This window comes from Cebus imitator, unplaced genomic scaffold (genome assembly GCF_001604975.1).
Source record: "Cebus imitator isolate Cc_AM_T3 unplaced genomic scaffold, Cebus_imitator-1.0 Scaffold172, whole genome shotgun sequence".
Classification (NCBI taxonomy): domain Eukaryota; kingdom Metazoa; phylum Chordata; class Mammalia; order Primates; family Cebidae; genus Cebus; species Cebus imitator.
In genome coordinates this window covers 1,151,992-1,177,229 of record NW_016107487.1, presented here as the reverse complement: position 1 = coordinate 1,177,229, position 25,238 = coordinate 1,151,992, and the positions used below count along the sequence as shown (strand labels likewise).

Sequence of the window (25,238 nt, the reverse complement as noted above, 5' to 3'; positions counted from 1 at the left end):
TAACAGATACAACAATAATGAAAAACTTTTGAAATATTATGAGAATGACCAAAATCTGACACAGACTAATTGAGCACGTGCTGTTGGAAAAATGGCACCAATGGACTTGCTCAGTGCAGGGTTGCCACAAAGCTTCAATTTGTAAAACTAGATAGGCAGCATCTACAAAGCACAATAAAGAAAAGTGTAATAAAATTGGATATTGCCTGCATAATATTTCAAGTTCCATCCATGTTGTAGCATGTATCAGTTCTTCTTTTTATTATCAAATAATAGTCCATTGTATGGATGTATCACATTTTATTTATCCATTCATCGGTTGATGGACACTTGGGTTGTTTCTACTTTTGGCCTATTAAGAACAATGCTGCTATGAGCATTCGTGTACAAGTTTTTATTGGACATATTTTGATTTCTCTTGGGTAGCAATGGAGTTGCTCGGTCATATTGTAATCTACATTTAACCTTTTAAAGAACTGCTAGCCAATTTTCCAAAGTGGCTACATGATTTTATATTCGTACCAGCAGTGCATGAGGGTTCCAGTTTCTCCACATCCTCACCAACCCAACATTCGTTATTGTCTGACTTTTTTTATTGTAGCCATCGTAGTAGGTGTGAAGTGGTATCTCATTTAGTTTTTGATTTTCACTGAGATAACTTTTAAAAACTTAGATTAGAAAAAAATAAAGTATGTTGAAAAAAACCCCATCTGGGCAAGGCTTTGAGGAAACAAACACTCTTATTAGGAGTATAACTTGGTACATATTTTATGAAGGTCAGTTTGATATATTAAAATGGAAAATATATGTAACCTCTGACCAGATATCCCATTTCTTAGTATTTGACCTACGGAGAAAACCATATGTTGGGAAAAGATGTGTTGTCATTGCACTACTGTTGATGTTAATGGTAAAAACCACAATTACTTTTGCACCAACACAATAAACTCATTATATCAACAACTTTGAAACTAACTGAAATGTCTGTCAAGAGGAAACTGGTTAAATGAATTCTGATGCACACATAGAATGTCTAAGCAATCATTATAAATAGTGATGCAGGTAGAGTATAATTTTATTTTCATGTAAAGCTATCTACCACATATTAAATGACAGAAAATCAGGTTATTGAAGATCTTCATGAAAAGATCCCATTGGTATAAAATATGTTTGCCTAGAAAGATCTTTTGAGATAATGTCCAAAATGTTAACAGTGATTATATCCTAGTGGTCAAATTTTAGGTGATTTTTTTTAACTTTGTTCTTTGTATTTAATTTTGTTAAAAATTAGTCTCTATACTTTTTGAGAAAATTATAAAACTATTGCAAAAGACTGCATTTTAGAAGTCACATTTTTGTACTTAACCAAGGCTTAAATTTTAGCTAGATACTCTTTCCCTGTCATTTTTTTAAAACCTCAAAGCCATCTACTAAAGGCATAAAGAAATTCATTATTATGGTGACTGTATCAACTTGGTATACAGCATTATCTTATGCTCTTCCTTCAGAAACTTTTATTTATACTTTGGTCTTTATAGAGTTCTTTTTATGTGGAGATATGGCCAGGTATTAGGATTTAGGGATCCAAGAATAGGAACAGGTCGAAATGGCATTCCATTTTTCTGGTTATTGGAATAATAATTTTGGATTCACATATTCTCTCTTCCAGTCTTCCATCTCTCTTTGCTGGAGAATAACATTAACAAAAGCTTTCTTTTTCTTTGAGCTTATTATGTGTTAGGAACCATTCTAAACATAGTGCATGTATTTTACTCATTTAACTCTCAGGCCAATCCTGTGAGGTTGATGATACTGCAATGATGATATTTTACAAATGAGGAGTGTGAGAGATTGAGAGGTTAAGTAACCTGTCCAAGGTCACTCCACAAGGGAATGGCGGAGCTGGCACTGGAGCCCAGTAAGTCTGGCTCCAAAATATCTGTGATCTTAACTGCCACACTCCACTGCCTCTCTGTCTTTGCTCTTAAATATGACTCCAAACACTTCTTGCTGGTTTTCCTTGTTTCTCCCCCAAGCTGTCACTCCTACCAGAAAGGCCAGGGAGACGGAGGTAGTGTGTACAACTGACTGGGCTTTCCTGCAGCAAATGCTCTATAAAGTCATCTCTTTGCTGTTTATATATTTACCCTCTGAATCTCTTAGGATTTTACTTAACATTTCTTTGACATTCTCTTCTCTGAAATGTTTGGATTTCTTACTCCTCAAAGTTGGAGGTTCATCTATGGGAAAAATATTAAGCCTTTTTTAGATGTTTCAACCCTGCATTAAGGCCCATCAGCAGAGTGCTTGGTGCTGAGTCAGAGAACATTTGCTACCCTTTTCCAGGACTGCATGGCGCTCTCAGCCTCAGGAAGTACAGGATGCATGGTATTCCGCCTGATCTTTAGGTGTGATTACTTGGGGGAAAACGTAATTTTTATAAGGTCATAGTTTATACTAACTATAAGGGTAATATATGCTTATTGTAAAAATGTTGGAAAATACAAAAAAGCAAAAAGAAAAAAATTAAAAACACTTATAATCCTACCATCCTGTGATAACAACTAGAAACTACAATTTCCAAGCATGTTTGTCTCTTTAAGCAATTCATATCCATTCATGAAGACTATGTATTTGAAATTGGTGATAGATGGATGATAATTTTAGAAAATGTCCATCCATGCAATTTAGCAAGTAGAATTATTGTTGAATTTAAACGTGTACCAAAGTTGGTGAAATTAAAATTTCTTAATCTTATACTCCAGTTTGATTTTATTTATCTGAAGAAAGAAATAATTGTGGCCGGGCATGGTGGCTCACGCCTGTAATCCCAGCACTTTGGGAGGCTGAGGCGGGCGGATCACAAGGTAAGGAGTTCGAGACCAGCCTGACCAACATGATGAAACCCGTCTCTACTAAAAATACAAAAATTAGCTGGGCATGGTGGTGCACACCTGTAATCCCAGCTATTCAGGAGGCTGAGGCAGGAGAATTGCTTTAACCTGGGAGGCAGAGGTTGCAGGGAGCTGAGATTGTGCCACTGCACTCCAGCCTAGGTGACAGAGCAAGACTCTGTCAAGAAAGAAAGAAGGAAAGAAAGGAAGAAAAGAAAGACAGAAGAAAGAAAGAGAAAGGAAGAAAAGAGAGAGAGAGAAAGAAGGAAGGAAGGAAAGAAAGAAGAAAAGAAAGAATTGTGTCTATTTTAAAATATTAGCATGGAATCAAACAAAAAAGTATAGTGACATCAGTGGTTTTATTTGCTCCTGTGTGTGATTGTCCCATTTATTTTTGCCTAATATGGGCTGCATATATAAGTAAGTCTTCAACTGATATTAATTAATTTTATGTGCGCAAGATTAAGATCAACTTGAAATACCATCAAAATTTAACTCGTGATTTTGGTTGTTACTGTTTTGGCTGTCTTGTGATCAAAAGTTAGTAAAGTATATTTAGGATATTTTTCTATTATGCTGGGGGAAAGGGTTATAAATCTCACTATTATAAAAACAACAACAATAAAAGACACTTATGGTATGATATAAGTAATAACTATGTTAAGTTTGATTCAAGTTGAAATAGTTTGTACTGAACATGATTTTTAAAAGACATTTCTTAAAAGAATTACTTCTATAATCAAAAGGTTTATCCTTTTGTGTTTTCTAGGCATCTGGCCATCCGAAGAGGTTTTGGCTTACTACTGCCTCAAGCACAATAATATATTCAGGTACAGAGCTGCATTTAAGATATTCTTTAGCTCATCATAGACATTGAATCAAATATTAAAAATTGCCATGATTACATTCTTCAAATTAAATTGTTAGAAAAAAAAAGAAAGAAAAAGAACAAAAGGAAACAGAAAGGAAGAAAAGGAAAACAGAAAGAAAGGGGGAAAAAGTTCACAGTGAACACATGTTGCTTCTGAAATGAAATCTGAATTGCCTTGGGTACTAATATTGCACAGCAAGATTTTCACGGTATGTCAAAGGCTTTTGATTTCCACTCAAGGCATTTTATTTCACTTTGATTTGGGGGAAACAAAAGTGAAGCTCCAATCAATCCTTACTGATTGTGAAGGTCAAAAAAAAAAAAAAAAACAATAAAGACATTCTTTAAACTTCTGCTAAGGAAGTCACTACAGAATGTCTGATAAATAAATACCTCAAGCTATTATTTAAAGATGCCATCCCACCCCTGGTTTTAAAGGTATTTTTATATATCTAACAATATGTATTTGTGAACTATAAATTCTATAAATTACCATTATAGATTCATGCTATAGAAATAAGTATTTTCAACTGTAAGTATGCATTACGGATCAAACCCATGGATGAAATTTAGGAAAAAGAAGATAGTAAACTTTATTTGAAAATTCTAAAGATGTTTGGTAGACCCAGAAAATGTAAGTTTTTCATTTTAATTCTCATTTTATAAAAGTCATTCAATGTATACTTCCTGAATAGCCCATTCTGATTCCAGATAAACCACTAGTGATCATAGTGTGTGTTTTAACAGTATGCACTTACAAGATTGAGGCAATAATATGTATTTTTTTAAGCTCTATGGGTCCATATTTACCAACCAGTCTATAATTGCTTTGAACAACCAAACACTCATTCAGTGTGTTTTGCAATATTAATGTCCTTGCCTGGCTTCTTCTCCTCCCTTTCCCCCTCTTCCCACCTCTCCCTCCCTTTTAATTTTGCTTTTTTTTTTTTTCCCCCTCCTCTTGAGGTAATAAACTTCCCAAACTGGGAAGAGGAAACAATCCTAAGAGTCTGAGCATGTAAATAAGAACAAGGCAATTTTGAATGTGGGCTGCAGAGCTGCCCTGGAAGGCTGGCATTTGCTCATCTCGCTGTGCTTAAGCTTGACTGGAGCGCCAATCAGCGAGCAGTGGGCCAGGGCGAGAATGTCACACGTTGAGGGCTATTTAGGCACAAAGGGAAAGGTAAGTGCAGAGTGCCACCCTAGACTGTCAGCTTTAATGCTGAGCTGCTTTACTTTTGAGCAGTGAAGTCAGAGCCCAGTCATCACTCTAGCCTGCATTTGCTGGCTTACCCATATTATGTCCCTGCATTGTTTGTTCACTGTGTTGTGTTGGGGTCAATTGTGATTTAAGTGTTAATTGCTAAATGCTTTTGTGTAATTGTTCTTTATGGGGGCTATTCAGCTTTCCAAAATGTTTCAGCTTTAGATTTTTTTTTTTTAAATTCAGGATTGCATCTGTTTATTTTGTGTGTGTTGTGTGTATGTGACTATAATATAGGTATATACACACTCATATATATTCTTCATTTACTTGTCTAACTGTTTTTGAAGGAATGAATGTGGATTAACAGTGTTATCCTTTCCTAACAATTATCTTTCGCTACTCTAGCTAGTTTAGTTCTAAAAGACAGCGCCATTGACAAGGGAAAAAAAGGGAACCTTCTCAGATTTTTCAGCTCAGCGGTGGTAATGTTGCAGTGAACACTAATGAGGGAACCCCCACTGATTTGCCTGTTTTGTGACTTTTCTATTTCATAATTATTTTTAAAACGCAAAACGACATGAGGTAGCCTAGTCATGTCTCTACAACTTCCTGGTAGTGCCGTTCTTACTGCAGATGGCAATTTGTTCTTGTAACATATATCTCTCTCTGACCATTTTCATCTAATTTGTATGGGTTCTACCATTTCTTTTCTCTTTTTCAGGGCCCTTGCTGTGTGTGAGCTAGGGGGTGGCATGACATGCTTGGCTGGGCTCATGGTAGGTCTTTTCTCCATTCCAATCCCATTCAGAGGGAGGAACAAAAGGAAAAATGTTCCAGGGCCTCCAACTGCTGGGTCAGAGAACCGCCAACAGCATCAGCTGCGGTCAAGCTGCCGGGTCTTGAGAGACCTTCTAGATTGACTTACTTTCGGATCATATTGATTTTATGGTTGCCTCGATGAGCAGAAACATTTTACCTCAGTGCAGTCAATATTGCTTGTTGTGACATTCCAGGCCTCGCACAGTCTTTCTTTGCCATAGCGAAAGCATTTTTTTTTTTTTTTTTTTCAGATTATAGTCCCATTTGCTAAGATACAGGAGTAGCCCGGCGAATCACAGTTGGAGCACCATGATATAGCTGCTAATGTTTTGCCTGCATTATTACACCAACAAACATGATCCAGAGCGCTCAGTAATTAGATTCTTTTGAATTAGATTGGCCATTCAGGAACGTCGTTCCCCATTCTCTGGGTTCTGAGTCATGTATTCAGGAGATATTATGTAGCAGCACAGTGCATTAGACAAGTTTTTATGTCTCTACAAATAAAAGCATATTGTTACACTGATTGGCATTTGACAAACCTGTCGCTCTTATACAATGTGTCGAGGTTACAGCCCAATGTGCGAGCATGTCAAAGCTCACAAAAAAATTACCCTCACAAAGCCATCTGCCTGCAATGCAAAGTTATATGAAGGGCATCAGGCAGTCAGACAGAAGCAAGCTGAAAGGCAGAGTGACAGCCTTGTATGATGGCTCTACTAGATAAACAGAAGCCCACAAATGAAAGCCTCTCAGAATACCATCATCCGCTGTCACAATGCAATTACCGAACAGAATGATAGCAAGATAGAGGCTCCCGCAAATGGAATGATAAAAGTATTGACTGATTTGATTGAATGATTAAAATAATGCAGACATAAAATGAAAAAAGATTGAAGATTGTTACAGAGAAATAGGTGAGGAAGCATGATACTGAAGGCTTGTCACTCCTGTCTTCACTTCCACACAGACAAGCATATTTGCTCATTGTTTGCTGTGCTCCCTTTTTTTTTTTCAGGTTGCTATTTCTGCAGATGTCAAAGAAGTTCTGTTAACTGATGGGAATGAAAAGGCCATCAGAAGTATCCTTATTCAGATAGAAAACGGGTTTGTTGTGCTCATTCCTTTTTCCCGGCTGAGTAACAATTGATATAAAGAAAGACAGCATGGGGTATTAAAAGAGAGTTTCCCCCCCACATACATGATAAGTAATTAAGAAAAAGTAGAAATATATGAATTCCTTGCATACGACTCTGTGGGGTTTTTTCTTTCGATAGATTTTTGTAGACGTCTCTCATTAAAGGAGCCCGTGTTTTGTGGACCTCCCGAGGCAATAAGAAAATTTGTTTCATAATTATTTTCAAGCATTCTTGTTCTTTTATTCCCATTGGAATTTGCCAGTGTAAAATAAATTATTTGGTATTTACTGTATCAGATATTGCTTGCAAATATGAACTTCAGCTTCATATTTGTTATTACACTGATGCACTTGGTATCGTATGTACCACGTTATACTGTGCCTGCTCTAGTTGCTGAGGAGTTACCTGTATTTCCCACTGGAAACAGCTGACGGTTCTTCATTATTTCCTTTTATTTAGGATTATACAAGTTATCTCTGTTTTTCTGCTATGCTATTACAGTTCGAACTCCATTACATTAGATTATGCTTTACTAATATGTACATAGAGTTCATGAAAATTGAACTGTACTTTAAGAAAGCAAGCATAATTTGTGGCTACGTTAGCAGTTGAGCTGATTTGTTCAGGGGGCAGTTAGCAGCTGTTAGAAACTGAGAGGAAAAGTAGAAGGTATGTTTGCTTTGGATTTTTTTTTTTTTTTTTTTTTTCTTTTCTTTTTTTTTTTTTTTTTTTTTTTGTTCTTTTTTTTTTTTTTTTTTTTGGTGTGCCTTACAGTTACATTATGAAGGAGACAATCTACTTATTTGAATTTTAAGCTCCTAAACTGCCAAAGCAGTTTGGACTTCTGTGGCATCTTACATACAATCTATTTCTGATTTTCTTCCCGACTTCTGCCATATGATTTTTTGAAAATATGCAGCAGCTTCATCAAGCTGCTCAACAGGAGGAAGGAGGTATGAGAAGCACAGTAGCTAATATTGTTCAGTAACTCTTGTGTGCTCCACAGAGCCCCACCCAGCTAATTGCCTGACAGACTTAAAAAAAAAAAAAAATTCAGGAAGGAAAAACAGCCAATCACAATCTTGGTCTTTCACACAAGGGAAAGAGATCACAAAAGGTGCTTCCTTTTTTAAAATGCAGGATTTTAATCATGTTCTTGAGACTGTCTCAAGTTTTTCAAAATATTCCTGAAGATGAGCGGATGTTGTTTCATTCACTCTGCTTTATTCTGAGTTATTTCGCGCTTGTATCCATGTATCATTTCACTGTGCTCCTCCTCCTTATGTCAGGGAATACAGAGCAAGAGGAAGCTCAGGTATGCCAGCTCAGCCCCAGTGGATTTTTAGAGGGTGTGGGGAGCAGGATTATTGGACAACAGAAGATTATTTTAGCCACAGAAACTTTCAGCTTGGGCCCAGTAACCTAAGGTTTTCTTCAAGTCAGCAGGTGTCTTATTTAATAGCATCAGAAACCAATTAGAACGCTTATCAAACTATGGGAAACATCTGTAGTCAGTATGTAAATCTAATTGTACTAAAATTATTATTGAGCTAAACTACAGAGCTTCCAAAGAAGGGAAGCAATGCTAATGTCATTAATTAACACACCTTTGCTTTAAACAACAAAGATGCCATGCCAGCTTTTGAAATCAGAGAGGAAATCTCAGATTCTGTATTCATTCCGCTGGCCTTTCAAAGAAATGATTGGTACAGCCCCCTCCCAAGAAAATGGATTTTTAACATTTGGTCCTCAGAAGCTCAGCCCTGAGAGTGCTTTATTGTGCTGGGTTTTACAATGGGTTTAATATAGCGGGGTGCCAAAGGGCAGGAGGGGAAGAACTTTACAATGTAGATAAAGTAGGTCTTTTCAGGATGCACACCAAAACTGGTAGTGTGTTTTATTTCATCTCTTAGGACTTTCCTGATGGAGTTCAGTTTTTACCATGCAGTTGTTCTATGTTTGTATGCCTTTTTCTGTTGTAACTAGATCTAATTTTTTTTTAATTAAGAGAAAAAGCATGCATAAAGCCTTAAAATTGGCAATGTGTTTTTCCTGCTTTTAATACTAATGTTATTCTTGATTTGCTAACAGAGCTTAAAATTGGCATTCGTTGTCGTCTGTTTTACTGACTGAGGTTAATATGAATGATTTTTTTTTCTATTTATGTGCCCACTTTCTGTAAGAATAACTAATTCACTGAATCACATACAATTGATGCATATAGATTGAAACAAACTTATTTAAAAATTACTGTTTACATCTTTCCTTTAAAATTTTAGGAAGTCTAAATTATATAGCAGTTGTGGGATATTATTCAAAAATTACTTTCTAAAAAGTAAAAGTGGATGTCAACAAAAAAAGGGGAGAAACATTGCCAGAAGCTAGAAAATCTCTTAGTAAAGCTGCTAATTATTCTTAATGGGCAAGATGAGCACATTAAGAAACAAATGAATACATCAGTGAAATGTAATTGAAAATCGACCTGGCAATGGCATATCACATCTGAGTATTGGCCTGTATTATTATTCTCATCATTTTTTGAATTATTTTTGTGGTTCTTGGCTTCTGAATTTCATGAATCCAATGGAGCCTTCTTAGTCTCTTAAGCCTCTAAGATTCTGATTTTTACCTCTTTTTTTTTTTTTAAAAAAATAGCATCTTCTGATGTTTCCTTTTAATTTTATATTATTTCTATTTGTTTTAGTATGTGAGGCAATGAATGGATTGGTTCTGAATCTTTATATCACAGAGGCATTTCAACCAGTTTGGAGGTTATTTATTATCTCCCTAAAATGTGTCAAATGGATTGCCTGTGTCTTCTTGAGCTTTCCATCTTGACTCTGAAAAGCTAGATGTTGATCTGATTTATTAAACAGAGATGTCTGGAAAGATAATAAGACTTGAGGTAAAAATGAATTTTTTTAAGTCACAAATATTTTCTTAGACTCCTGGGTCATTTTTCCCTAAGGTCTCCCCAGTCCTTAAACTGCATTGCTGGATCTACTAACCCAAAGCCCCCATTCCCAAAAGCTCCTCTTCCCTACAGATGCCATTTTATCTGTACCCAAGAGAACAAAGGATGAATTAGAAATGGGATTATTTGGCTTGTCCAGTTCTCAAATTTATTCTCAAACAGTGTGAAATGTGTTCCTTTTTTTTTTTTTTACCAAGCCCCTTTAGTGTAAAGAAAGAAATCTTCAACTGCCCACATATAATAATTACTCCATCAGGTTTGTTGCTTGTGATAACAGTGACCTAGGAATAGGGGAGAGACATGGTATACTGAGTTATTATTGATGCCAAGCCTCTTCTAAATTATAATGAATAAATGCAGAACTCCTGAAGGTGAGCAGCCCTCTCTGGTTTCAATCACTAATGTGCCCAGCATAAGCACCCTGTCTTAGTAAACGTCTAGGAGTTCTATGCAGAAAACTCCAATGTTTGGTGACCCATTTCTCTGTGCCCCTGACTCAAGTGTCTTATCCCCATAGTTTGCATGGTGTGGATCATGATCTTGAACTTAGGATTCTCCAAAAATGGGTTAATCTCCTGTGCTTTTTAAAGGAGACACCCTGGTTTAACATTATTTTTATTTAATAGAATCCCTGACTTGAGTAACTAATGAGCAAAGCTTCATGTGGACTGTGCAGCCTGCATCATAGGTGGCTGACAATGTGGAAATCCCAGGCCATCTTCCTGTGTCCAGGTTCCTTCCTCCAATGCCAGCTGTACTTCCATCTACTGATGAGTCATAAGTAAACTCTATGTGCCTCACATTGGGTAGTAGCAGCTCAACAAATCTATATTTTTTGGAGTTAAAATTAATTCAACCAATATTTATGGCATGTCATTACAGGTGCTAAAGATACAGTAGTGAACAAGAAAGGTCTAAGATCTATCCTTGTGGGACACAGCCTTGGCTGGAACACATTTATACACATGAAGGACAGAAGTCCTTTGATAACTTCCAGTTATTTAAATTCTACAATATAAGTGTTCACATAATTAATACTAACTTGTTTTTTTTTTTCCTTTTTGCGGAGAATGGGATCTTGCTATGTTGTCCAGGCAGGTCTCAAACTCCTGGGCTCAAGCTATCCTTCTGCCTCCACCTCCCTAAGTGTCGAGATTACAGGCATGAGTCACTGTGGCCAGTTCAGGTGATTAATTCTAAGCAGCAGAGAAAGAAAATAAAGTGTAACTGCCAAACCTCATGTTAGTTACTTTACCAGCCTCTTCATCCTACCGAATCTTTTGCCTGGATTATTCACTAAGATAATGAGTTGATATGAATTGGGCACCTACTATGTACCAGGCCCATCATATGTGATATTCCATTAAGCCTAACAAATAAGTATCATTATTTCTATTTCAGAGATGGAGCTTAGGGAGATTAGTTAACCCAAGGACACACAGCCACCATCAGAACCAGCACTAGAAGCCAAGTTCATTTGACTTCAAAGCTTATGTTTTTTCCACTTAAACCATTCTGTGTCACCAAAAACTAAAATGATTTGGGGAACATCATCTTGCATTTCCTTACCACGCTCTGGAAATAAAGGCCTCTCATCCATAAACGTTAACAATTGGCTTTGCCAACAGAGAGTTTATAGTACCTCTGTGTCCGCTTCTCAATTCATTTGAGTAAAAAGCACATTTAAGAATATTTTGCAGCCTTAAATTAGCAAGTATTGCCACATCAATCATTAAAAAAAACATTGAGAGATCAAAATGAATCGGATTTATATTATAATCTCATAGTTTCCTACCCTCATTTTTGGTGCTCCAGCAAAAATAAAGATAACATAAACCAAGAAAGTGGTGCTTTGTGAATCACAGTGTTACTATTTTAAAAATATTTTCTTGCTTAAAGAACATGCTAACTCTCAAAATGTATATATAACTACTAATAAATATAATAATTTCTTATTGCAGGAGGAGGCTGTTTTTAACAATATGATATATACATGTAACATGTATATAATTTGTTTCCAATTATTACTATTATAAAAATATTTTTTAACAATAAAAATCAACTGAAACAAATTGAAATGGAGCCCTACCCCTGAACAGTGCTTTACTTAAGAAGAAAACCTAGAGATAGAATTCTGGTTTCCTTTTCGCCACAAACATCTATCCTGTAGCTCTGGAAGTCCAGTTGCCTAGACAAGGGGATTGGAGGCGATTACTCTGTATTCATTTAATCAGAAATCACATTAAGGCTTTCTTTGCAGCCAGCCCCTCCCACTGAAGTCCTCCAGAAGGTGGGTGCGGTTCAGAGAACACAATTTGGTCTGTTGTGTTGAACACTATCCTGGACATATTGACTCAATGTGATTGGATTTCCTTTATTACCCTGAGGTGACACAGAAGAATGATAAAATCTATTATAGGACACAGTGCCATCCAGAAGAACCATCAAACTCTGACCTAAGGTAAAGGGTAGGTGGGGAGCAGGATATCTGAATTTATCTCTTAGGGCAATATATTAAAATAGTATTGACATTTTTTGTTCTCATGCTCATTTTAATATTAAAAAAAATCTCTTAAACCACAAAATATATTTCCTGTCCAGTTCTAAAAATAAAGCAGCCTAAATACTGCTGTGGATTTTTTTTTATTTGAAAAAATTGCTTCTAGAATATAAATACATACGTTTGCTTCAATCTTACCACCTGGAGTCACAGGTTTATAAATTGTATAAAAGTATATAGTGTTAAGATGTTTACTAAAAATTATTAATAGGTTTTCTGAGTTATATAATTTAAATTCCCTGTGACTATTTTATAAAAAGTATTACCTCCACTAACAAAATAATATGTTTTGCTTGATAGATTAGTGATGTACTCACACAGCTCTACAGGTGTACTGGGCACATGATGGTATGCCGTTGGATGCCATGGAAACTCTAAGTAAGGTGTGGCCAGAGTGTGGGGGAACTTAATCAAAAACAGTTGTCAGTTGACTCTTTACTAATTTTGTTCTTCTCCGAATAAAGATGTCAGCTGTCCTTTTCTCCAAGATGTTTCATTTAGAAGACTTTCCTGAAATACTTTCTTCCTGAAATAGACAGAACTGTAGGCCGATGTGTCATTTTAGTTAATCAAAACAAGTAGGCAAATTAGTCTCTTTTATTTTTTTAATGAATGTAATTTAACGGTATTTAATTTGCATACAGGAAAGTTCACCCAGGAAAAAAAAAAAAAGTCTGCATTATAGCACTTTTGTAAACCTCAACAAAGCCCTTCATTAGGAGACCTAATTGATTTTTCCTACCCACCCCTGGGGGAAGAAAGCTATCACAGTACCTGCTTATTCACTCAGAGAAGAAATGGGTGTGCCTGGTGGTTCAAGCAGAGATTTGGGTTAAAAAGTCCTGTGGCTCTGTTTTTGCAGGGAGATCTTGGCCAGTGCTTGCTTTGAGCATTCAGGAAATCTGTTTTCCTGAGCAATAGGAGAACATCGCTTGTCTGCTTGGTGTCCTCCCCATGGGCCCAATTTAATTCAGCTTGCAACCTTCAGTGGAATTATTTTATTTCTTGTTTATTTAAACCTGCCTTATTCCAAAAGAGGGATTTTGAGGCTTCTTACGGTGACACAGAATATACCATATAAAATAAATGGGAAAGTGAAGGCAGTTGAAAATTGGAAAGCCAGGAAAAGATGATGAAGGCAGAAATAGAGGTCAGTAGAAAAAATATATGCGATAGGGGTTCTTGTGGTTGTTACAGTCAGGCCACACGTTTGGCTCTGAGTTGCACAGGTGCTGGAGCAGACAGAAAAAGAGGATCAACTCTAAGACTTACAGTGCTGGGAGGTGGAAGCAACATCCCTTGATCTGCAGGCCAGTCTTTCCTGGTGCTGAATCCCGACAATTTTTTCCGATGAGCCCTTGTAAATATGGCGCTGGGTGATGTAATGAATCGGCTCCTGAAAACCTGTCTTCCATAAATGTGGTTCTTTTGTACAAGTCCTTCCATGCCAAAGGCCAAAGCTTAAGTCTGTGAAGACAGTTCTTCAGGGGACCTTTCACTGAACTTTCTTCAGTAATTAATTTTCTCTGAGTGATTCTCCAGGATTTTCTCCATCTTTTTCTTCTCACTTTCTCTCTCGTCTCATCCTGTTGCTCCTCCCCACCCCTCCCTAGTAGCATTTAGGAGATTGGAAATACCTTCACACTGGAAAGTCTCAGAAGGCTGACATTGCCCTTCCTGCTGACAGAGAGGCTTGCCTTTGGAATCCTTGCCCTTTTAAGCAAGTAGGACATGGCACCTATGGGACAGTTATTTTCCACCAGCACTCATAACTCTGGGGCTTGCCATGATGATACATCTCACAGGTGATAAAATGCAGCCTAGGGAAGTAAAAGAGCTTTCCCGTGGTAAGTTAGCATCCTCCTTCACACCCTACATACAGCTCTTCTCCTTTCACTGTGCTCATCAAACGATCGGCCAGGCACAGTGGCTCAGCCTGTTATGCCAGCATTTTGGGAGGTTGAGTTGGGTGGATTACCTGAGGTTAGGAGCTCGAGACCAACCTGGCCAATGTCGTGAAGCCGCATCTCTACTAAAAATACAAAAATTAGCTAGGTGTGGTGGCGCATGCCTGTAGTCTCAACTACTAGGGAGGCTGAGGTGGGAGGATCACTTGAACCCAGCAGGTAGAGGTTGCAGTGAGCCGAGATCACGCCACTGCACTCCAACCTGGGCGACAGAGCGAGACCCTGTCAAAAAAAAAAAAAAAAATCACTGTTTGTGCACTTTTTTTTTTGGTCACTTCACAATCATTGCAGATGCTTTCTTAACTGTGTTCTGTAGATGTGCAAGACATCATCACAAGGAATCAGAAGGCTGGTGTGTTTAAGACCCAGAAAATATCAAGCTGGTAAGACACTTTTTTGCATTCAAACACTCCCATTGAAATTGCTTTTATTGATACTATGAATGGTTATTTAAAAAATAATAATAGCTAACATTTATTGAGTACTTACTGTGTTTTAGGTACTGTTTTAAGCACTTTACAAGTATTATCTCACTTAATGCTCACTGGAATACTATGAGACAGTCAGATACTCTCATTATCTCCAATTAACAGATGAGAAAACAAGACACGTATATGAAACACTAGGTTGGGGATGATTTGTGATTATGCAGTATGAGGTTGGGAGAAGCTCTGCCTAGGAACTCCTTAAATGGCTCTCCTCCAGTGAGTCTCAGCCTAGGAGCAGTTTTTGCTCCCCAGGGGACTTTTGGCGTTCCCTGGAGACATTTTTTTGTTGTCACGACTTGGGAGGAGATAGGGGAGTGTTGCTACTGGCATCTAGTGGCAGAGACCAGGGATTCCACTGAACATCCTATGTTGCATAGGACACCCCCATACAACAAAGAAACATCTGGCCCAGAATGTCAGTAGTGCCAAGACTGAGAAACTCTGCTCTGTCCCATGATTTTAAAATAGTCTAAGTGTCCATTCCCTTGTAGATTCTGTTAATTCTTATACAATCTAGGAGGAATGCTTGCTGTTAACCAAAACAATGGTGTGTTCTGTGATGCTACATTTTATTTTTGCCCCGTTGGGAATGGACCTATGGAAGTGAGTAATCATTTCATAGTTTTCACATGAAATATCTGTATTTGTGCATTTTTTCTCATTCACTTAACCACAGCCTTTATTAGAATAACTCCATGTTAAATTAATTGTTTTCTTTATTACTGTGAAGCTGTCATCCTTTGCTATTTTGAATTTTCCCTATAGTGAGGACACTCTCCCGCCCCAACTTCCCTGTTTGACTATTTTTTTAATTAGATATATAAACTATTCATTAAAAGATAAGGCCTACAGACTTATTTCTCTTGGACACACCCGTGGTACAGCTCCGGCGGCCAGTGGTCTTTGTGTGCTGGCCTGGGACGTGAAAATAGCTACGATGCTTAAAAACAAAAGTGATGACACATATTGGTGTGAGGCTGTGTAATGGCAATAATTTTTTTCTCTTATGTTAATTGGTGAATTTAAGGAAGTGTCCATATATATTTTTTAATCCTGCATTAAAATATTCAGAGTAGGCTGGTGGCACAGGGGACAGCATATTCTGTGTTTCTGATATAAATGAACAAACCAGTTCTGTTTCCCAGAAAACATGGGGTAGGTTCAGAGAAAGAGAATGGGTCTGCCCTTACCTGTGGGGTCCTCATTGTTAGGATAGCCTTTCCTTCACAGTGCCGATGGCCTTATCCGTCTGGAGAGGACTTCATTTTTGGACATGATTTTCAACCTGGTCTTTTAGTTATCAATCAAAAGTGCATTTTCTATGTTGTCCTCATTTACATTTATTTAATGTTTAAGGTCATTTGTGACCATTTGAGTGTATTTCAGCATATGGAATCAGGAAATAATAGATTTTAGCTTCATGCTGTGAAGAGAGATTGTGTTTTTACAAGACATAATGTTGTTTACTGGGTGTTAATAATCACTAATTAATAAACATATCTAGACTTCTAAAATGTTGCATTTTGAGGAATAAAAATGTCAAGTGTTTAACTTACGGAGTGCAATAGTATTTTCTGTCATTTCTTCATAAAATAATTAAGTTACATAAAGAAGCAAAATGTCATTGTTCAGCAAAGGACATATCCCAAATGCTTAATATATAGTCTTTGTTCCTATTTTTCTGTTCTCAAAAATGCTATTTCTAGATATATTATTCTGAGATGTACCTGGACATATAGACTATATATCAGTAATAGTCACATAGAAACCTCCAAGGTGAGAGTGGGTTTTTTTTTCCTTCTTTATCTCATACTAATTGTGGTCAGTTTCTTTTCTTTTGAGCCCTGCAAACATTTTGTCCAAGGTCTACTAAAGCACTTTCTAGAAAACAAGTGGATGAGTCAATCCTTGAAATGCCTTGATCTTATATTAAGGAGCGACTTGATCACATAACTGTCGAGAAGCTAAGAGAGACGGCCAACCACTGATGTAATAATCAGTATTCTCCCTCCATCCACTGCTTTCCCACCCATAACCAGTACAATGTGATGAAAGTATTAGTTCCATGAGAGAAGAAATAAAAGGAAGCTGTTCACAAAAGAGCTAAGATAGAGTTCAATATTCTTTTTTAGTGCCTCAATGCATATGCAGAATTTCTCCTCCACATTGGAGGTGTGGAATAGCAGTAGCGACAGATAACTAAGAGGTATTTATCATAGCTATAAAGCCCACACGTGAGCCAAATATTTCTGCTATTAAAAAGCACTTCAAAGCTTGACATGAAGTTTGTAACAGCTGAATGTCTCTTGTGACTTCATTTGCAAAGAAGATGTATAAGCTGAAAGGAAAGTCGTGATATGAGAACTATGAGCCTAAGAAATGGTATTTTTTTAAAAAAAGCAAGCTGCCCAGAAATTTGACTGGCACCCAAGCTCCTGTTCCCACTATTCTGATGATGTTCTCAGTAACTGTCGGTGTTTCTCCTACTGCCAACTTCTTCCTACTTCTTACACAGGGGAAGACCCTAGTTGTGTGGGGCCTGAAACTTATTTTGAGGGCCCACGTAGGAAGAATGAATTCTATTATACCTTTCTTTGATCAATTTTACAAAAATATACGACTGCGTGAACACATTACTAGGGCTTCTTGAAGGGCCTTGGAAGGCGTCTTGCAGGTAAGAGGCTCTGATGCTGAACCCTCGTTAGCTTCACGGTCAATCCACCCCTGCTCTCACAAGCATCACCATCCTTGCTTAGCTACCAAACGTTCCTGCTCCCTCTACCCATTTTAATCGTAGTCTGATTGTATCTAAATGTGAAAGACATCTTGGTCAAAGTCTAGAAGCCTTAGCCCTGGCTGAATCTAGGATCCACATATATGAAGCATTATATTCATTACATCATAGAGAGCTTAATACAGTCATTTGGTTTATTTATTGTCCATCCATGCAGCCGTCCATTGGTTTAACAAATATGTCCAAAGTACTCTGCTTTTGAGAATATAAATATGCAGTTATCAAAAATAATTATTGAACAAAGGAAACCATGCTACTAAATATAACTACAGGTTGATGAAAGAGCAAGGATATTTACAGCATCTCAACTGTTGGGTTTATCTAAAGCTGTCTTCAAAATTGTGACTGTTTAACAAAGAACCATTTGGAGCTTTTGACGTCTACATATTTCTAGGTCTTCCAGAATTAGTGAATAGCGTCATTCTCTGGTTAATATTAGTTGAGAGTTACAATTTTTATAAGATCCATTAAATTTACCCTGCTGTGATGATAAAAGTAAGTTTCACTTAAGAGTGTATGAATCTTAAATGTGAAAGTTGCTGTGAATTCAGGCTTATGACCTTTATTATTCTTTGATAAACCATGAATTTTGGTACTATGGAACTTATGTTAAGACTTTTTTTATAACCCAAAATTTACCTTTATGTGGGTCCCAAGATTGGTTATCGGTCCCATTGACCTATTGCTTTTTAAAGATTTATGCCTCCTCTGAGACTCAGTTTCCTTTAGAGGTTAAAATGGGGATGTGGAAAATGATTTTTGAAAGGTACTTTCCAACCAAGTGGAATCCAGTGGCTGATTTTCCCAGGCCTTCTGCAGTCTGCCCTCAAATCCACATCTCATCTAGCTTCCGCCTCCTCTCTTGTTCACCCCTCGCTTGCCTCCAGACAGATATGATCTCTCCATCTCTCGAACCTTGTTTCCCTCCTCTTCACCATCTGAATCCTTCCTTCTGGGATGGCTCCACTACCATTTCCCCCCTGGCTTCTCAGACTATTTCAGCCTGCCCTAATCTTTTCTTTCTTTTAATTTCTGCTGCCCTTAGAGTAGTGCCACCGTTTAACATGGCTCATTCTCCTATTGTTCAAAGGATGCTGGCTTTGTTTCCATGTTCACTGGTTTATCTACCCACTGACAAATATTTTGATCACCTTCTGTTTGCCAAGCCCCATTCTAGATGCTAAAGATGGAGTGGTAAATAGGACTGGAAAGGCCATGCCTTCTTGAAGTTGATGTCCTAGGGAGGGAAACAGATAATTTTCTCGAAGGCGAGAGTGAATTCTGCTTAATATGTTTTTATACTCCCTGAAGCAATTAGTACACTTTATCCTTGGTATATGAAAGCTTTTGAAATTAGTATTTACAGAACATTTTGAAAGACTCGAGTCCATAAGGCTTATGGAACCAAATAATTTTTAGTAGAGGAAAGTCAAGCTCTAGAGAATCAGACATCCGTTTCTATATCAGATAGCTGACTTTCATTTCAGTGTTGGCCTCTTTTCAGGCATGCACATGTAAGAGTCTGTAGACAAACTGACAGAGTGAGTAGGCATTTATCTGTTCTTTGTCAGGTTGAAGAGGAAGGTTAGTAGAAGGTAACTGAGATAAGGAAGCTGAGGGCGCTCTTTAAGAAATTTTCTGATAAAATATACCTGTTAGTGAGTTTTGCTAGAATTATGGTAACAGAATCCTGAAGACCGCTGAGAATTCTAGAGATGCCACACTCCTGTTTCCTTCTGTTGCTATCTTGATTATGACAAAATGAAATTACCATGCGTACTTTCTGTTACTAACATAACACTGTTGATTTGCTTGACAAGTTTACAGATGGGCTCATATCCCTACTATTTAGTGTTTTGCACCGGGGATACCAACTCTCATAGGAATGTTATCCAGTTTCAGCTGTTTTGATAGAGTTCTCATTTTTGTATTAAAATGAGCCAGATTTTAAAATAGGAGGATACTGTATTTTTAGAGACCCTCTTAAACTACAGTCAATTCAAAATTAAGGCCTTTTCTTTTAGAATAACATTGTATTGATTCTTTGGATTTGCCCACTTCTACTCTTTTCCAAGGCCAAAATCTCGCTACCAAAAATAGCCCAGATTCTGTATTGATAGCCAGGTATGCAAGTCAGACTACTGCATTCTCTGTGAAAATGTCTTCTGGTTTTAAAAGGGAAATCCTTCCCCCTTCACAGAATTTTATATCACAGAAACTACCTTTGAATAAAAATATTTTTATTTTCAAAGGAGTTCTTCACTTAAAAATAGGGCCATCTTAAAAAATTTTTTTCAGAGAATGGCCACATGATAAATATTGTTGATCATTTATTTTTTTACCTTAAGAATGGACATTAGTTTGTTTTTAATATTTTGCTATTATGAACAATGCTGCAGTGAGACACATCTTTACATAAATTATACATTTGCAAGTGTGTCTACACATTTTCAGAAGTAGATTGTGTCTATTTGTACAACCCTACCAAACTTCATAAATTTTGTCACTATAACTTTGTAATGTATTTCCGTATTTCATAGTTACTAAGAACTTGACATTTTAAAAACTTGGAGTTTTTCTATTCATGAACAGCTGTTCTCGTTTTAAGTTTTTTAAGGTGTTTCACTAGCATTTTTGTTTCTCTTAAGTTTACTTTTAGAAACTATCTTTTTGTTGGTCTTATAAATAAAATTTTTTCTTCCCTCTTTTATATTTTCTACTTCCATTATGTTTTACTATGGGGTTTGGTATAGTAAGTGTTTAATCATCTCAGTGGGTTATTGTTTTGAATATTTTGCAGGTTTATCCTCTTGAGTTTTCCAATAAACAGTCACATCATCTATAAATGACAATTGTAACTTCTGATTCTCATATCTCCTTTTTCTGTCTCTTGTATAATTTTATTGAATAAAAATTTCCACAATGATTATCAAATAATAGGCATCTATGAGTGAGTCTGACTTTGTGGGCATCTACTAATTTTCCACCATTAAGTATGCATTCGCTTTTGAGTTGAGATATATATGATATTTTTTATCTTCTTAAAATTTCTTAAGAGATGTCATCATACGTACATATGGAACTTTAGCAGATATCTTTTCAGCATCTATGGCGATGTTCAAATTACTTTCCTTACTTTGCTTATGACAAATCATATCAACCGGTTTCCTGATATTAAAACATCTCTGCATTTCTAGTAGTTACTTGGTCACAGTGCCTTAATTCTTATTTTAATATGCTTTTGTATTCTAATAACATTATCTGAGATTTTTTAAAATTACAAGTTTATTGAGATATAACGCACTTACTATACAAGTCACCTACTTAAAGCATATACAGTTAAATGGCTTTTAGTTTATTCACAGAGCTGTGCAACCATCACAATATTCAATTTCCATTTGGCCAAAAGAAGGCTCATACTTGGCCAGACATGCTGGCTGACACCTATAATCCCAGCACTTTTGAGGTCCAAGGTGGGAGGATCACTTGAGCCCAGGAGCTTGAGACCAGCCTGGGCAACATAGTGAAACCCCATCTCTTAAAAAAGAAAAGAAAAGAAAAAAGAGAGGTAAAGAAAAGGGAAGGAAAGGGAAGAAACTTGATACTTATCCCCCTTCCCCCCTCCTTCTCCCTTCCAGGGCTAGGCAACCACTAATCTATGTTCTGTTGCTATGCCTTTGCTTATTCAGGATATTTCATGTAAATGGAACTGTGTAATATGCAGTCTTTCACATCTGGAATCTATCGCTTAAAATAGAGTTTTTAAGATTATTCATCTGTAGCATTAACAGGACATTTGTCATTTTTATGGCTGAGTACCATTCCATTGTATGGATACACCACACTTTATCCATTCAACAGCTGATGGACAAAGAAATGTTCTAGATAATGCTGCTATGAACATTTGTGTACACGTTTTTGTGACAAGTTTTATTTCTCTTGGGTTTATATGGTCACATGGTAACTCTATATTTAACCTTCTGAGGACCTGCCAGACTATTTTTCAAAGTGGCTGAATCACTTTAAATTTTCTACCAAAAAGTATGTGATGTTTTCTGAGCTGTGTGCATTGATATTTGTCAGTAAAATTGGTCCAGAATTTACTTTATTGTGCAATCTTTGTCTGATTTTAAGTAGCACTGAAACGATAGCTATTTAAAAGAATTTGGAAGTTTTTCTTATCTTTTGAACCACCTCTTAGTGAGTCACCCTACACTGCTACCATAATTCTAGATCAGAACATTTTTTACCCCATTATTTTGTATGTGATATTTTGAGATATACTAGCAAGAAAGAACGAAATTTCATTGAAAAATGCACTTCACATGAAAGTATGTAAGTTTGAAACATAAAAAAAAGGAATAAAAAATAAATGAAAACACCAAAAAGCAGTAAATAATTTTGTGATTTCATCTGAGGTAGTATATAATTGTAATTTCCAGTCCATTCATTCTGATATTTTGTTGTCACTTTGTTTTGTTACCATTTAAGTTAATCAGCTGCCATAGGATCAGGGATATTTGAAATGGGAAATATAATTAGAAAAATAATTAGCACCTTTCATTTCAAGATCTTGAAACCCTTACTGGTATTCTTTAACCAGTGCAGAATATACTGGTCCCCAACATGAGGGGGATCTGAATGTTAGGAAAATATCCCTCTTTTGGACTCTGAAATAAGTTTATTTCAGCTAAATTCCAAACAAAAACACAGAGCTGGGATCAGTTTTAAAGTCAGTCCAGAAAAATATAAGTGATAAGATGGAACAACAGTTCTCAGACTTCATCCCTAGAATCATTTGTAGAGCTTGTTATGACATGCATTCTTGGGCCGCACACCCTGAGAGACTGAGGCAGGCCTGGGTTTTGCATTTCTGACAGGTAACTCTGATGTCTGATCTGAAGCCCTCAATGGAAACCACCAAACTAAAGTTGTCTCTGAGAGTTTCTCATTCAACTCTGCAGTGTTCCATTGCTTTAAAGTTGTTCAGATTTCCATTCATTAAAGCCACTTCCATTCACTGTATTCTCTTGCTTATTTTGTAGATGTTATGCACTTATAAAGAAAGGAAAGGACTTGACTTACAGTCAGCTCTCAGTTGTCTGGAATTAATTAATCGTGTAGGTCTTCTGAGGTAAACATTTCATTGAGACCTCATTTTTTACTTCCCCCTTCGCCTTTCTCCAAGCCTTATTCCTAGTCCGAAAATGTAAAATAATTTTGTTTCATGATAAAATCAACAAAGTTGATCAGATAATCTGTTTCAAGGAATTTATATATGTGAAATCCTGCTTTGGTTAACCTGTGATGTTGCTTCCTTCTCTGAGATAAGGGAAGTGTTCTTAATCAAGTCTGTCTTTAGGGCAACTGTTACTTCTCTGGAGTGGCACTTTCTTTAAAATTCTGTTTTGAAAATAAATGTGATGCTTGGGATTAAAGTCTAAGCCTGTGGTTAAAGAATGTTCTAGCCAGGTGCAGTGGCATGTGCCTGTAGTCCCAGCTACTAGGGAGGCTGCAGCGGGAGGATTGCTTGAGGCCAGGAGTTCAAAGCTCTAGTGTGCCATCTTCATACCTGTGAATAGCCACAGTACTCCAGCCTGGGCAATATAGCAAGATCCTCTCTCTTAATTTTTTTTTTTTTTTTTTGACGGAGTTGCACTCTGTCTTCCAGGCTGGAGTGCAGTGGTGTGATCTCGGCTCACTGCAGCCTCCACCTCCTGGTTTAAGCAATTCTCTGCCTCAGCCTCCCGAGTAGCTGGGATTATAGGCACCCACCACCATGCCCGACTAATTTTTGTATTTTTAGTAGAGACGGGGGTTTCACCATCTTGGCCTGGCTGGTGTTGAACTCCTGACCTCATGATCTACCCTCCTTGGCTTCCCAAAGTGCTGGGATTATAGGCATGAACCACCGTGCCTGGCCTTAAAAAAATTTTTTAAGAATATTCTAAATGTAAATTCATAAAAGTAGAGATCTTCTGAAACAAGATTTTCAGAGTGGTTCACGACCCATCATCACTTGTGGTGATAATTTTAAAAACGTAGATTTCCAGACATCACATAAACCTTGCTGAAGCAAACTCCATAGAGTTGAGGTTCCTTTGAGCAACTCCACATTTGAGCAATCTGACATTTGAATAACCTTCTCAGGTGATTCTAATATCTCTGAAGCACAGAGCACACTTTGAGAAGCCCATTTTATATCTCCGGATTGTTGCTGGGATGAGTAAACTGAAAGGTCGAGAGTGAATCTATGGATAGCCTGTTTGTCATTAGAAGACATATTTTTTTTACTCTCATGTGAGGGCTTTACTCCCCATGTTGGACTCTGAATTTCTGTGGTATCATCTAATAAAGGTGTGACCTTGGTGGAAAGAAGAAAGTTGTATAAATAAGAAAGTAATTCTGATTGGTTTCTTGTCTACATCACAGCTTTTAGTTGTTGGGATTCAACAGGAAGCACACATCAGAGGTGGACAGGCCTGAGGGGATAGTCCAGCCACAGTGCTCAATCGGAAGTGGACTGCGTGTCCACCTCTGCACTGTTTGCAATTGTATGGGACATTTTGGTTTTATTGTCACAATAGCTAAGTGTTATTATAGTACTGGGAAGAGCAGGGACTGTAAATATCCTGCAATGCAAGGGACAGTTCACCACAATGAAGAATTGTCCCGTTCCAATTGTCGAGACTATCCCGATTGAGAAATACTAGTTCCAGACTAGATGAGATACGGAGATCCAGAAACATTGCTTGGCTCTCTTTTATAGCATTGTCTTGCTTTCTGGACGTGTGTGTGTGTGTGTGTGTGTGTGTGTGTGTGTGTGTGTTTACGCATGCATGTGATCGCAGTCTTACATACATTCTTCTTTAAATAATGGCATGAAATTGATTTCGCTAAAGAATAAAAGGTTTTTTTCCCTAAAATATTTTACTAAGCTGATATTCTAGCCTAGCTTATATTATTCAGTTCAGTGCAATGAAATATAATTTAGTGCCTGCTGTGTGTAAGGCACTGTGATGGGCTTTTTGTGGGTTATAAAGATGATTAAGATGAGTTTTCTGCCCTTAGTACGCTCAAGATGTCCACACAAGAGATGGACACTTCCCCAGCTACCAAGTTTCAAGACAGAGTCTGCTCTAATTGAGTTAACCATGCGATGTGAGTGTAAAGAGCTCTGCCAGGTCAAGGTGGAAGGATCTGAGAAAGCTTCATGAAGGAGGAGGACCTTGAGCTGTGATCTGGCAAATTAAAAGATAACGAAAGAAAAGAAGCTGAAGTGGGCATTTCAAGTATAGAAAGCAGGGAGGCAATAACCAAAGACGTAGAAGAAGAAAAGATGTGTCCAGGCAAATGTAGCTATTTGTGGTAAATAGAGAGAGGCTAGAAGCAGAAAGACCAGTTAAGAAATCATCACACTGGGGTGGAAGGGGAGATGAATGGGACAGAGCACATGAAGGGACTTCTGCGGTTTCAAGAGAAGTTCTATTTTTTTTTTCAACTCTTATTTTAGATACAGGGAGTA

At 37.2% G+C, this 25,238-nt stretch overlaps 1 protein-coding gene across 1 annotated transcript in view; it reads left to right on the top strand.

Annotated features, from left to right (window-relative positions):
• Window positions 1-25,238, top strand: part of CAMKMT (calmodulin-lysine N-methyltransferase) — a 406,448-nt gene that overhangs the window by 332,779 nt on the left and 48,431 nt on the right. Inside the window, exons 4-7 of the mRNA XM_017544843.2 lie at window positions 3,664-3,724; window positions 5,694-5,748; window positions 6,810-6,873; window positions 14,748-14,814. Coding sequence (XP_017400332.1) covers window positions 3,664-3,724; window positions 5,694-5,748; window positions 6,810-6,873; window positions 14,748-14,814 — 247 coding nt within the window. The remainder of the gene's footprint in view (window positions 1-3,663; window positions 3,725-5,693; window positions 5,749-6,809; window positions 6,874-14,747; window positions 14,815-25,238) is intronic.